Source organism: Convolutriloba macropyga, chromosome 14 (genome assembly GCF_964194025.1).
Source record: "Convolutriloba macropyga chromosome 14, txConMacr16.3, whole genome shotgun sequence".
Taxonomy (NCBI): Eukaryota; Metazoa; Xenacoelomorpha; order Acoela; family Convolutidae; genus Convolutriloba; species Convolutriloba macropyga.
Genome location: NC_134481.1, coordinates 6,116,791 through 6,130,160, shown reverse-complemented (window position 1 = coordinate 6,130,160; position 13,370 = coordinate 6,116,791). Strand labels below are relative to the sequence as shown.

Here is a 13,370-nt window from a genome sequence, read left to right as displayed (position 1 = left end):
AAAGTTGCTTCGTATCTTACCAGTTTTATAATTAAAAAAACAACGAAATGAGGTCTTAAATGGTAAGATATGTACACTGTTGGATTTGTTTTGCTTGTGCGTTTATTATGGAGCGAGAACCTATTGAAAAAGTTTCAAAAACTATCCTTGATCAACTTTACCTTCACTTGTTTGCAACTTTTACAAATCACAAAATTTTCATTCTGATTTCATTTTTTCCCAAATTTTGAGCTCTATTTCGCGCTTCAGGCTTGTGTAACTTTCGACATATGTCACATTCTGCTACAAAATGAGTTTAGAAGGGATTACAAGGTTGAGCAATTTGACCATTTAGGATTTTCGTCAGGTGTTTATTTTATCAGTGAAAAACGTTGTTATCGGAACACAAAACGAATGATTGACTATTTTGCAGCAACTATGTGTTTTATCATTCTCAACAAACTAAAACAGTTTGGTTTTTATAGTACTTGCTACCTAATAATGATTCATAATGAAGGGACTCTAAGAAAAATATTTTTTACAGTATTAAAATTCAAAAAAAATAATATATATCATGATTTAGAACGCTCTGGATGGTTTTAATTTAGTTTTTTCAGTGCTTACCAGTTCACTCACTTTTGTTGGGTTCAAAATGAACTATTCAAACGGTCGTTGAATTATTTTTGCGAAAACGAGTATTTGAAACACGTTATCGACGATAAAGTCTATATGAAAATAAAAATGTTGACTTTTTTCAAATTTTGAGTTGAATGCCTCTCTACCAGCTTCATTGCAGTTAGCAGAGAAAACAGAAACAGTTTAGTACCAACAAAACGCGACATTGCCAAAATAATTTTGTACAGTACTTCGAGAGATATTAACAAACACCTCAATTATACCACATTTTTTCAGCTTTTTTTAAAGCTTAAAAATGCCGAAAAACATTCTTGACGGCGTTAAACGGCGCCTCTGGCGTGTTTCTGCGAGGCAATTCAGTCCATTTTTTTTTGTTTCATGTTAAGTAAAACCTTCATGATGAGATGAAAAAAACTTTCAAACCTCACCATGAAGGTTATGGTGTTTTATCAGTTTTGATACAAAACAACATACACAGAAAATAATAAATTGGAAAAAACGTTGAACTACCAGCAACCAGTGATATAGTTAGCTTAAGGGACTTGAGAATTGTCTGGAAAAACGTCTACAAATTGTACGCAGAAAAACATGTTCGATTACAAAAAGCACACCTCAGCCAATAAAATCTGAGATTGGACATTGTTTTCAGGAATCCATCCTGAATATCCGTTCAACAAAAAAGTTTCAGGACAAACAAATTCAATTGCAAGCAGTGAAAGCCTAGCGGCCAGAAATTGCACTGTTGATTAGCCGTTTAGATGCCAAAACTATAGAGAACTTTCAAAAAATAGAAAATTTTGATTTACTTTTTTAAAGCGATCAAATGTATTTATTGTTGCGCATTTGATTATTCTTGTTCAATCATTCTTTTACATAGTTTAAGTAATCTGACTGTAGATCTGCAAGAGGACTTTAGTTGTTGTGAATGCTCAAAAAAACTCGAAAATGAACTTTCAAATGAGCCAAACTTTGAGTAAAAATTTTTTTTCTGAAACCAGAACAGATTTAATTGAACAGAACGCGAATCAAACACATATTTTTTCAATTCCTTCTTGTGAACCCTGAGCTTGTAGTTGGGGAATTATTCACCAGCTATGTAAGTGGTACTGACAGTTTCATGTTAAAAAAATGCTACTTTTATCTGATTCACTTAAACCGCAAATTTTTTTTTTCGAACTTCATTTTACAGCTAATCATTTCTTTGAGACATAATACGTAAGCATTGGTCTTCTTTGGAACGAAATCTCAGTTTTGGCGCTTTTGATGGATATTTGAACGTTTTTTTTTTTTGCTTGATCAATGACATGAACTGCAAAAGATATCATTAGACTTCCAAAGTGTTCGGTACGACCTTAGAAGAGGCGTAAGAAGTTTTTGCAACTTCGAACTGTTTCGAGGTATATTTTTTGACCACAAGGGCTACCTGCAGAGCAAATTAAAGTTCGGAAACTTTACCTTAGAAAAAGTACAAAACTTGAAAAGGAAACTTTACCTTAGAAAAAGTACAAACTTGATACGGCCTTATAAGGCACCGTACTAAGTTTTGTAATTTTTCAGAGATTTAAAAAGTTATACCCAGTGCCATAAAGTGATGAAAAAGTGAGTTGTATTAGATAAGCGATAGATTTAAAGTCGATTTTAGGGATTTAGAATTTAAAAATCAGTATTTACATCAATTGGTTACGGTGCCGTAGAAAACTTATTACGGCCTTATACGGTGCCGTACAAGTTTTGTAAGTTTTATACGGCAGCTTATAAGTCTTAGTAAGTTTTCAAAGTTTCGTCTAAGGTGGGTAACCTGGGTTATTAATCAATTACCGGTTCAAATTAAAATTTTTGTCAAAATTTTGACATCACTGAGATCTTTTATGTCAAAATTAGTGCTAAAATATTGCCATCAGATAGCAACGTCTCAACAGATTTTTAAACCAAAACATTAAGTTTTTTGTAGCGCAAATTTGCTTTTGCTTGGCAACAAAAAATTTAAAAATCATTAAAAAAAACTGTTTTTATGTTGTGTATTCCCTTAAAAAACGCGAAAACCCGTAATTTCCTCTTGTATTTCAAAAGTAGTCCTGGTACATCACTCGAACGTGTGCAATGCCAAAGAGTTTTTAACTCTGTGAATGTTTTTGTTAAGCATCTGCAAATAAGTTTACATCTACGTTCACATCTATAGATGTGAATGTAGTAGATATGTATACGTATTCATATTTTGCTGGCTTGAATAATAAACTCATTTTATGAAATTAAGAACAATGATTTAATTACTTTGTACATTCCTTTTATCAGATACCTAAATTATAATTTCACAACACTTAGGGTTTTCCAATATTTTCATTGTTGCCAGTCATTTCAAAGATATTTCTGTTCGGCAACAAGAAAGTCAAGAAAGAACATAAATTGGTGTTGAAAACTCAAACAATCTGCTCCTTCTCCATATAATTATGAAACTCTAGCTACATAGGCAGACTTAAAATCTAGTTGAACTTCTTCATCGGTTTCCTCGGAATTTTAATGGAGTAATATATAAGTTTTTTAGCGTACTGCCTTGATTCATACGCCGCGGAAATGTACAAAAGAAGATGTGACTAATTGTTGTGAGAAAAGCTTGCTTATGTAATTTTGATTCCATTTCGTTTTACTGTTTCGTTTCTCATTTTTCTTTGTGTTTCAATGTTTTCAGAAACTATATGAAAAAACAGCACACAAAATATTGAAAATTGGAGAGTCTTTGATTCCATTCTGATGAAGAAAGTACATTATAATTTTGTTCTGTCTTTCACAGCAAGGGCTTTAATATTTTTTTAGAACTGGTTACTATAATACCAATTTATGAGAAATTGGGATTAATATTTTAAAGGCCTGCAGACATCCCACGTTGTTCTATCGAAAAAGTTTCGGTCAAAAATCCGTATGGCATTTAAATGGCTACAAATAAACACGTTTGATATTCTTATGATTGTTAAGTAACATAAATAAAATAGTTTTTTATTATTTTTTTCTTCGGGGTTTACGCTGCTATTCCATTGGCAGTGGAACGCAGATGAACACCACCAAAATTCAATCTTCTCTGAGACATTTTTTACCGAAATTTTAATCATCGGTCAGATGTTGAAAAATTTTTTTTTATCAGTAGTTGTTAACTATTTAATATACCGGTAAGCACCAAATCTTTATTTGTTTTTAATAATAACAAAAAGAACAGACAAAAATTTTGTTTGCAAATTGATGCATGTAGAGCACATACATAATAATTTGTTTTTTTTCACATGAACTCTAGTTCTAATTAAAGAAGTTTTGTGAATTTCTAAACCACGTTATACGAAAAAAAAATTACAAATGCGTGGAATTATTTTTTTTCAATTTTTGTTTGCGTCAAAAGTTGACAAAAAGAGATGAAAATCTTCTTTTGACCTTATTGTGAAAGTATAAATTTGTTGCAGTTTTTGTAGTGCTGTTAAATAGTTTTACTTTTTCAAGCTTTCTGAGGTCTCAGTGTTCTTGCAATGAATCAAATAAAAACCTTTTACGACAAAGAAAGAATACCTTATACCATATTTGAGTTTTTCATGTTGCTTTTGTGGTACAAAATGTTAGGCGTTGAAGAGGAACCAAGTTCTTTCTACTTTTCCATCACCCTAAATCTTTGATTTTTGTAACTGAGAACTTTAATTCCTGATTTATGTTGATTTTATTGAAAAAGTCAGAAGTGATTGACGTTCAGTTCCAAAATTATTTATTGTGAGGGATTTCCCATTTTTGATCAAAACTTAATGGCCTAAGGTTATTGTAAATGTATTTTTTATCTAGAGCTTAATTTGCTACTGTCAGTGCAACTCTCAGAATTTAAAATATTGTTGAAAAGTTGTCTTGGTAAACAAGACTTACGCCGAAGAGCTTAAACAGGTGGCTACGATAAATTTTCGCGAAATCATATTGGGGTTTTGTACAATGCCATAATATTAGCCTTATCTTGTGTTTGTCAACAGTTTTTTTCTTTTTTTTCCCTTGATTGTGATACTCTCTCTAAAAACACAATTTCAACTTCATTTTTCGTTTCTCACTTAAAGGATTTTTTAAGCATAATCTCCGGTTTTTGGAGGTGAGAAACTTTTTTGGCATTTTTATGTTATATGGTTCTCTTCAGGAATTGTCGAAGAAAAAATAGACAACGGACTTGTGAAAGGCCACGCATATACAGTAACTGGTGTTGCCGTGGTTAACGGAACCGAGCTAATTCGAGTCAGGAACCCTTGGGGCAACGATCGAGAGTGGAACGGACCCTGGAGTGATGGATCTGACGAGTGGAACAAAGTTTCCACCGAGGAAAAAGCGGAATTGGGAGTAACTTACGATCATGACGGTGAATTTTGGATGCCATTTAGCGACTTTGTTCGCGAGTTTAACCGAATAACAATTTGTCACAAAGCTTCTTTCGATTCTGAATCAAACACGTATTTCAACGTCTCAGAAAGCGAAGGTTCTTGGATTAAACGGGTATCAGCCGGCGGCTGTCGAAACTACCCGGATACATTTGGTACGAACCCTCAGTATCGGGTGACTTTGACCGACCCAGACGAGGACGATGATGATGATGTTTGCACTCTGATCGTTTCCTTGATGCAAAAGAACTCTCGAGGGTTTTCCAACTCTGCTCTGCCAATTGGGTTTATGATTTACCCGATTGCTGAGGACGCAGACAAGTACTTGCAAGGCGGAGACCGGCTTAAAAAGAAGTACTTTTTGCATCACAATTCTTGCGGGAGAACGCATGGATTTGTACGGAACCGTGAAACGGCGCAGACATTTTCACTTCCTCCTGGCGAGTATGTTGTGGTTCCCAGTACTTATAAGCCAAACGAGGAGGGAGAATTCTTCATACGTCTGCTTACAGAGTCATCGGCTAATAAGGTAAGGTAAAATCAAAATTTAGCTCATTTTACTGCCTTGACTATGAACTATAACATTATCCCAGTGAATTGAAATTTAGTAAAAATCTTGATAATAACTTTCAATGAAAATCATGATAATAAGTCATAATTTGTTAAGACATTCAAGATCACTGCACGCCTTTACTTAAGACGAACATTTGCACGGCATAAACTAATTGGGCTGTCGAAATATAACAAAGGAATCTGAAATCTTGCGATCTTGTTTAAGAATATAGCAGCTTTGTGCGATGGATGTGTTAATTGAGGGATGTTCACTGGGGTTGAAATTGAAGAACATATTATTATCACTTCCCTCTCAGGAAAAATTCCCGCTTTCACGCTTATAACGACACAGGTGTTGTGTTCTTAGATCCTGCAAAAGCTTTCAATTCAATTTCACATGATATCTTTCTCAAGAAAGCTGAAAATTTCAACCTCTCTCAATCAACAATTTTACTTCGCAAAAATTCTCTCGAAAATTGAACACAATGGGAAAAACAGGGTATTGACTTATCAGAAAAAATAACTATTAATCATGGTGTTCCACAAGCAACTGTTTAAGGACCTCTTATTTTTCTGTTATATGTCAACGATTTTTCTGAACAGATGGAAGATGAAAATGATGTTGTCCAATTTGCAGATGATACTAGTATTATATGCAAATTTGAACGTAATGAAAATATTTCCCAAAAAATTGAAAAACTATTAGAACAAACAGACAAATACCTGACAGAGAATCAACTCACTTTAAATGCCGATAAAATAGAGATGTTATTCTTTACAAATCATACTAATTCGGATCCAGAGTTTTCATTTAAAGGCGAAGTTATCAAACCAGCTCATGCATGTCTTTATCTGGGAGTACAAATTGATTCAAATCTAACCTTTGACGATCACGTGAACTCAGTTTTAAGCAAAATGGCTAATGCAAATCGTTCTCTGTATCTTGTAAGAAATCAAATACCTTTGAAAGTAAGAATTGATGTTTATGAGTCAGTTGTACTCTCTCATCTTTTTTCTCTTTTTTCAGTGGAGTATTTCTTCAAACTCTTACAGTGAGAAACATAAACCGCATAAACAGGCAAATTAACTGGGGAATAAAAGTTTGTTATTTTCGACAAAAATTTGACCAATCCATTGATCTTCTCATTAAGGATCCTATCCTGCCAGCCGAATTGTTTATCACAAAATGTTATCCTAATTATGCTACAAACAGATATAAGACAATGGGAAACATCCGAAAATTTTAAAATCGTTACTAGTCGCCATAACGCTAGACAGAACAAGAGAACAAATCAATTTATTATAAAAAAGAAAACGGAAACGAAGTGGAGTAACAAATCTTTAATCTTGAAAAGCGTTCAAAAATGGAACAAATTGCCCTCTTCAATCAGAACTTTTAACAGTAAAACTTGCTTTAAAAATTTTTGAACCGAGTGTTTGCTCGATCAACACAAGAAAGTACCCGTTAATAGACAAATAGGAGCCTTCAAATCCTATTTTTACCTTTGAAAACGAACAGCCACAATTTGAAGATTATTATATTAATAACAATGCTGATTAATTTATTTAACATTTTAGAGCATGTAGATATCTAACCTTAGGATCATAGTCTGAGTAATTTACATGTTTCAAAAAAAAATTCCTTACTCAAACCTCTGAACCGAGTTTTTTAATAAGATTTTGAAGCAAGCCATGAGCCCTATACGAGACACCACAACCTATCAAAAGAGGTGACCGACTGAAAATTGGCATGAAAAGACCAAGCTACAGTTGTCGCAAATAAAATTGGGCAACTGTGAAGTGCAGCCGGATCTTTGTAAGGCCAAATTTATTCTACCTCATAATTTTTCTCACCCAAAATATATATGTTGTCCCCCACTCGAGACCAGAAGACGATATTTTAAGATTTGCGCCGTTTTTTGGGTGGGGGGAGGGGTTGTTGTAGACAGCATTAACAACACAAAGGGGTATGAGGGTTATCAATGGGATTATAAACAACACTCATTCCGCGGAAAAGATAATTCTTGTCAAAAATGGACGTCTCGAGCGTGGCAGATTTTCCTCGTTTTCTGAAGTATAAATTTCTTCTCTCCTGCGCAGGCATCAGAAATGAAGAGCAAAATCAACGTCGAAGTCAGCATGGATTCTCTGAATGACTACGATAAAGAAAGTCCAGAAATGGCCAAAAGACTCCGACCCACTTTTGACAACTTGGCGGGTGAAGACCGGTTCATTTGTGTGAATGAACTGCTAATCTTGCTGGAATTCCTTAATGAAGACATAAGCGAAGAGAAACCTGATAAAAGTCACGCCTACGCCTTGATGGCTCTATTTGACAGAGACAACAGTGGGAAACTTGACTTTCTGGAGTTTATGAAGCTGTATCGATACTTCGTCACATGCAGTGAGGTCTGAAGTTTTAACTCTTACTTGGTGATTAAAAAATGGGGTCTTTTCCGTGCCCCAGATTACTTTCTGTGACCTTTTGGTGACCCCTCAATACCTTCTGTGCCCCCCCCCCCCATTTATACACGCGTGCCATTATTTAGTAAATCATTAAAATAAAAGCATAAAAATTTTGCACGTGCTGTTGGGGGGATGTACCTTTTTTAGCATTCCCGCTTCTATTAAGCACTATTCCTTAACTTTGGGAAATTAACGGAGGTTTATAAGCAGCTTTAAAAAAACGTAGTATAATCGGAAATTTAAGAAGGAAAATTGCAGGAAATTCGGGAAGAAACTGGCGCCATTAGAAATTTGAATAAAAATTACGCAAACCATCTACTAAAAATTTTTAACGAGCCAATACTAAAACCTAAAGCCTTCATGACGCATTACTACATAACTGAATATAAACAATAATGCTTTCTTTGCTGTTTCTAATTTTTCCTTAACAATTTTCAGTTGCACGTTGCATTTCGGTACCCCAATGTAGTGGAAAACTAAACATTTTAAAGGAAAAATTAGAAACATCAAAGAAATTCAGAAATAACTTCACAATTGGTTCTGAATTCCTCCTGAATCAGTACTAAAACATTTAAAATTTCACAGAAATTGTTCTGAATCAGTACTGATTGTCAATCAACCTTAGGTATGGGCTACCGTTTATGAACCTCAAACGCAAGTAATGTGTAATTATATAGCACGTAAACAAGAGTTTAATTGCCATTTGGGCAAAAATCATTATATTCACGCTTAAAGTAATTGAATTGAATGTGGGAAAACCCATCTAAATTTTACCGCAACCAATTGAAAAGGTAGAATTTCCACTGGAAAAGGAAACAATTATTACAGGTCTTCAAAAAACACTCCGAGCTTGGTCGGTCAACGCCTTTGGAACTGGACTCTGCCTTGCAAGAGATGCATGTTAGAATCCCAGGGAAAATATTAGGAGTTGCAGTGAACAGATACGGAGATGAGGAATCGAATATTTCATTTTGCGATTTCATGGCCATCGCGAGCAAGATCAAGTGTGTAATCGGATTATGCCAACTGGACAAATCCGGGGTTCCGCTTTCAATCGTCGAGAAGTTGCTAATGGCCACCCTTATCATGTGAAAAAAAGACATTATTCGGTAATATTTATTATAAGCCAAGCTATTGAGTTTCGCTATTATCGTTTGTATATTAGCGTATAAAAATAAATGGAATATATTTTCATAGCTCAACCACTTCCCCACCATGGGAGAGGGACAAAAAAGGGATCTCGTCTTTCCCTAGTCGAGAAATCCTTGTTTTTCAAACATAAGAAATCTTCTCGTTATCGTCGTTTTTTTTCTAGCCGAAAACGACGAAAGCTCCAAAGAGTTTTTAAGTGGCATCGTCGTTTTGATCGGTGTTTAACATAAGGAAGATTTGGTATAGTCGTTTTTAAACGTAAGAGAGATTCGCTATTGTTGAGAGAAATACCATGAAATTTTATCTTCTGCGTTCTAACCGCAGACTAGTCCAGCAGACAGAACAAAAGACAGTCGGCATGTTCGGTTCAAGCTTTTTTTCAATTTTTACGTCTAATACCAAACATACCGACCGCCTTTTACGATTAAATACCGAACATAACGACTTTCTCTAACGTTAAAATCAAACATATCCACGTTCTCTTACCTTTAAATACCAATTTTCTCTTACGTTTAAATGCTAAAAAAACAGATTCTTCTGAAACCGAACATACCGAATCTCTTTTGCGTCCCAAAAAGGCTAATACCAAATTTTTCTTACGTTCGAAACCGACAATGCCGAACAAATCGAAGGTACCGAGGCTTTTTTATGTTTGAAACTGAACATACCAAAGATTTGTTAGAAAATTTTTGTCGTTTCTGTTCGGCGGTCTCGTCTAGGGGTTTGATCTCCCTTTCCACTCTCTCAGGGCATCAATGGGCATACAACTTTGATGCTTCCAGAGCGCGTACTATCTTTAAAAACTTTAACGTTTTATATACTTTAACGTGCTATATAATAACTCAAAAATTTGTAAGAATGATCATAAAAAACTGGGGCTGTGGGTCGGGCGCGAAAAAAATCCGAGAAAGGATTTCTCAAAAAATCACACTAGTTTTATATTTCCTTATGAAGATTGTGCCACAACTTTGATTGTATTTATCGAACTAATTGAGATTCTTTTTATGTCTGTTTTGAATTACCTTTTCGAAATAACTTTTCTGTTATCTACAAAAAAACCACTTCCTAATTCATTTCTTAGCACGCTGCTTTAACTTAGCGCAGCAGCTCTTCTTCGTACACACCAAAAAGTTATCAATTTATCTAAAAAAACTTTATCTAAAAAATTTACTAGAAATGTTAGAGAACTTCCAGCTTCTCCTAACTTACATGAAATTTATTTTTGAAAACACTGTAATTGGCTTCAATGAGAAGAATTTTGAGGAATGACTCCCTGGCAAAGAGTGTGATGTAAATGTGGGTTGCGATGAACTGATGTGGAAGGAATTTTGAGGAATTACCGCCAAACCAAAATTGCGAAGTAAGAGTGGGCTGCCATGGCTGCAATGGGAAGACTTTTGAGAAACTACCCCATGACTAAATTTACGATATAAGAGTGGGTTGCAATGGGCTGCAATAAGAGGACTTTTTAGGAAAATGTAGCTCAAAACGTTCACATCTTCTTGGGCTGCAATCGTCTGCTGGGGGGTACAATGATCTAAGAGTGAGGGTGTAAAAAATAAATTAACCCTCACTCTTGCATCTTTTTATTCTGTCAAGGAAAGTAAGTGATGTAAGAGTCTGGAGGCAATTTCTCCTTACCCCAAAACTCTTACTTCATTTTATCCTCCTATACAGACCAAAAAAGGTGCAAATGTTGGGGGTTGGTTCTTTTACCCGTCACATTTACATCATTTTACCCGTCACATTTATATCATTTTAATCTCCTTGCCAGCTCCTGCAGCCCAAAAATTTGAAAAAATTTTGAGCTGCATTTGATTCCACTGTTACATTTTTATTGCTGGAAAAATTCTACCTCAGCACTACCTTAACTTCTCTTAAAAAGTGCATTTTCAAATTTTTTACATAACTGCTAAAGAAAAATAATAATATGAAAACTACCTCAATAATTGAGGAAAATTTATCAGAAAAGTTGACATACCGCAATTTATACCAAGAGACTTATCATTGTGATCAAACTTTTACAGCAATTAACAGTTAAACTATCAAAAATAGATTCAATTGAAAAGAAAACTTTAAGGCAGAAATGTTTGCAAAAGACTTGAAAACAGTTCATAATTTTTTAAATTCCTCGGAAAGTTTTCAAAAAACAACTTTCAAAAACAACTAAAACGCTAAGCGATTCTTACTACGGGTGTCCCGTTTTTTCACCCCTATTCATTTAAACCCCTATCATTTAACCCCGATTTATTCACCCCTGTATCATTTAACCCCTCTATCTTTTAACCCCACTATCATTTCACCCCGATTTTAATCTCTCTATAAAATAATTTTAATAATGGCCATGCCTCAGCGGCCCGTGGGACTTGATATGAAACTATCACAACCGAACGTGGGATTAATTTATCCACTTAATTATGACAAAACATGCCTTTTAATGTCGACTGTTAGTTGGCGGGATGAAATGATAGAGGGTGAAATGATAGAGGGTGATAAAGGGGTTAAATGATAGAGGGGTGAATAAATCGATGTTTAAATGATAGGGGGTTAAATGAATAGGGGTGAAATGAAGTAGAACCCTTACCACGATATCCTAGGATTAAACCAGTTTTTCGTTTTTACGAGGACCAAAATTCAATTGTGCTAGAGCAGAAAATAAAATTGGCTTCAAAAAAGACCAATAATTTTTGTAGTATTTGCTACAAACTTCAACTGTGGGCAATTAATCAGAAGTCATCTATAAAACTACAAAATTCAATTACTTCTTGAGGTTTTCAGAATTCATTTTCCATGAAGAATTATATCAGAAAGTGAGCTAATTTTATCGGATAAGGTGCAAAAACAAGACTGCCTCTATAACTGTTTTGAACTGCCCTCTTAACTTGAAGGTGCCGCAGAATATTCACCCAGGTTGCCCGACCTTGGAAAACTTGGTAAGGCCGTAGTACGTATAAATCTTAGATGAAAACCGTACTAAGTTCTTGTCAAGTTTCATACGGCACCGTACTACGGCCGTACTAAGATTTATAAGGTGCCGTGCTAATGCCATATCAAGACTAATAAGGTGCCGTAGTAAGGCCGTACCCAGATTTGTAAGGTTTTTAAGGTAAAATAATAGCTGGAAAAATAGCATCAAAAAACCATAATAAACTTTTAAATCAAATTTTTCCGATAAAGAAGAGACTAGATATTAAGAGTGCTAGAAAAAGGGATCAAAGTTTTAACAGATTTAAGCTCTTCTATATGTAATCTTTTCCAATTATAGACGCCGCGGAAACAGCAGTTCTTCCCAATTGGGATAGAATACGTCTTATGGCAGTCTTTACGCTATGCCTCTCATAGACCGGAAGGCTAAAGCATGACGAGAAAGATAACAATCAATTTATAGTAACCCTCGACCCTAGAAAAAAACATTTACACTTTCCTCTAATTAACTTTTAACTCTTAGGTTTAGGAGGGAAAATCACGCAATTTCCTGCTTTTTTTACACTTATTAAAGGTTTTTCTGTTCTTCTTTGTATTCTTTCATAACATTCTTCGAATATTTACCTTTATTGGACCATTATGATAAAGCAAAAAAGTGAAAAAACATTTGTATTGCTGTTTTTGAGAGAGGGTCTGCTCTTTTCTTATTTTCTAAACGCCAGAAGTTGTTGGTTTAATCGGTTTTAGGTCTTGAAAAAATTGTTATTAAAAATTAAGTCAAACATTTTTTAACTTCACATTAAATTTCAATTGAATTCAACCTCGTAAATTTTAGTTTTTGCAACTAACGATAAAAAACCACAACAAGTTCATTATAATCTGATTGGACCTCTGATCTTTTATTGCCTGTATATTTTTCGCCAATTTTTTAACGCAAAGAACAGTATTTATTGCAATTTTTGTCCGCAAATTGTTTCAGAACACAGACCAATATATAAAACAAAACAAGATGTTATTTTTGTTACGAGCACGAGAAAAAAAAATCAAATTCTTCGCTTGCATCAAGGCTCAAAGCAAAGGTTTCAGAAAACGCGAACAATTTAATTAAATAATTAGCAACATGAATTTAGCTATCATTTCTCTGTAGTTTTTACGTGTGTGAGATCGCTCTTTTCACTCTTTATATTGCTATTCAGTTTACCTATTTGAATTACTATTGCAATAGGTTGAGAGAACAAAGGAAGAAAATGATAGTTCTTTAAAAATCTTCCGTTC

The 13,370-nt window shown here is 34.4% G+C and overlaps 1 protein-coding gene across 1 annotated transcript in view; it reads left to right on the top strand.

Moving 5' to 3' along the window:
• The window catches only part of LOC142353471 (calpain-B-like), a 32,307-nt gene extending 22,950 nt beyond the window's left edge, over positions 1-9,357 (top strand). Inside the window, exons 5-7 of the mRNA XM_075405725.1 lie at positions 4,766-5,529; positions 7,653-7,961; positions 8,847-9,357. Of these exons, the coding sequence (XP_075261840.1) occupies positions 4,766-5,529; positions 7,653-7,961; positions 8,847-9,110 (1,337 nt within the window). The 3' untranslated portion in view covers positions 9,111-9,357. The remainder of the gene's footprint in view (positions 1-4,765; positions 5,530-7,652; positions 7,962-8,846) is intronic.
• The last annotated feature ends 4,013 nt before the right edge of the window (positions 9,358-13,370 follow it).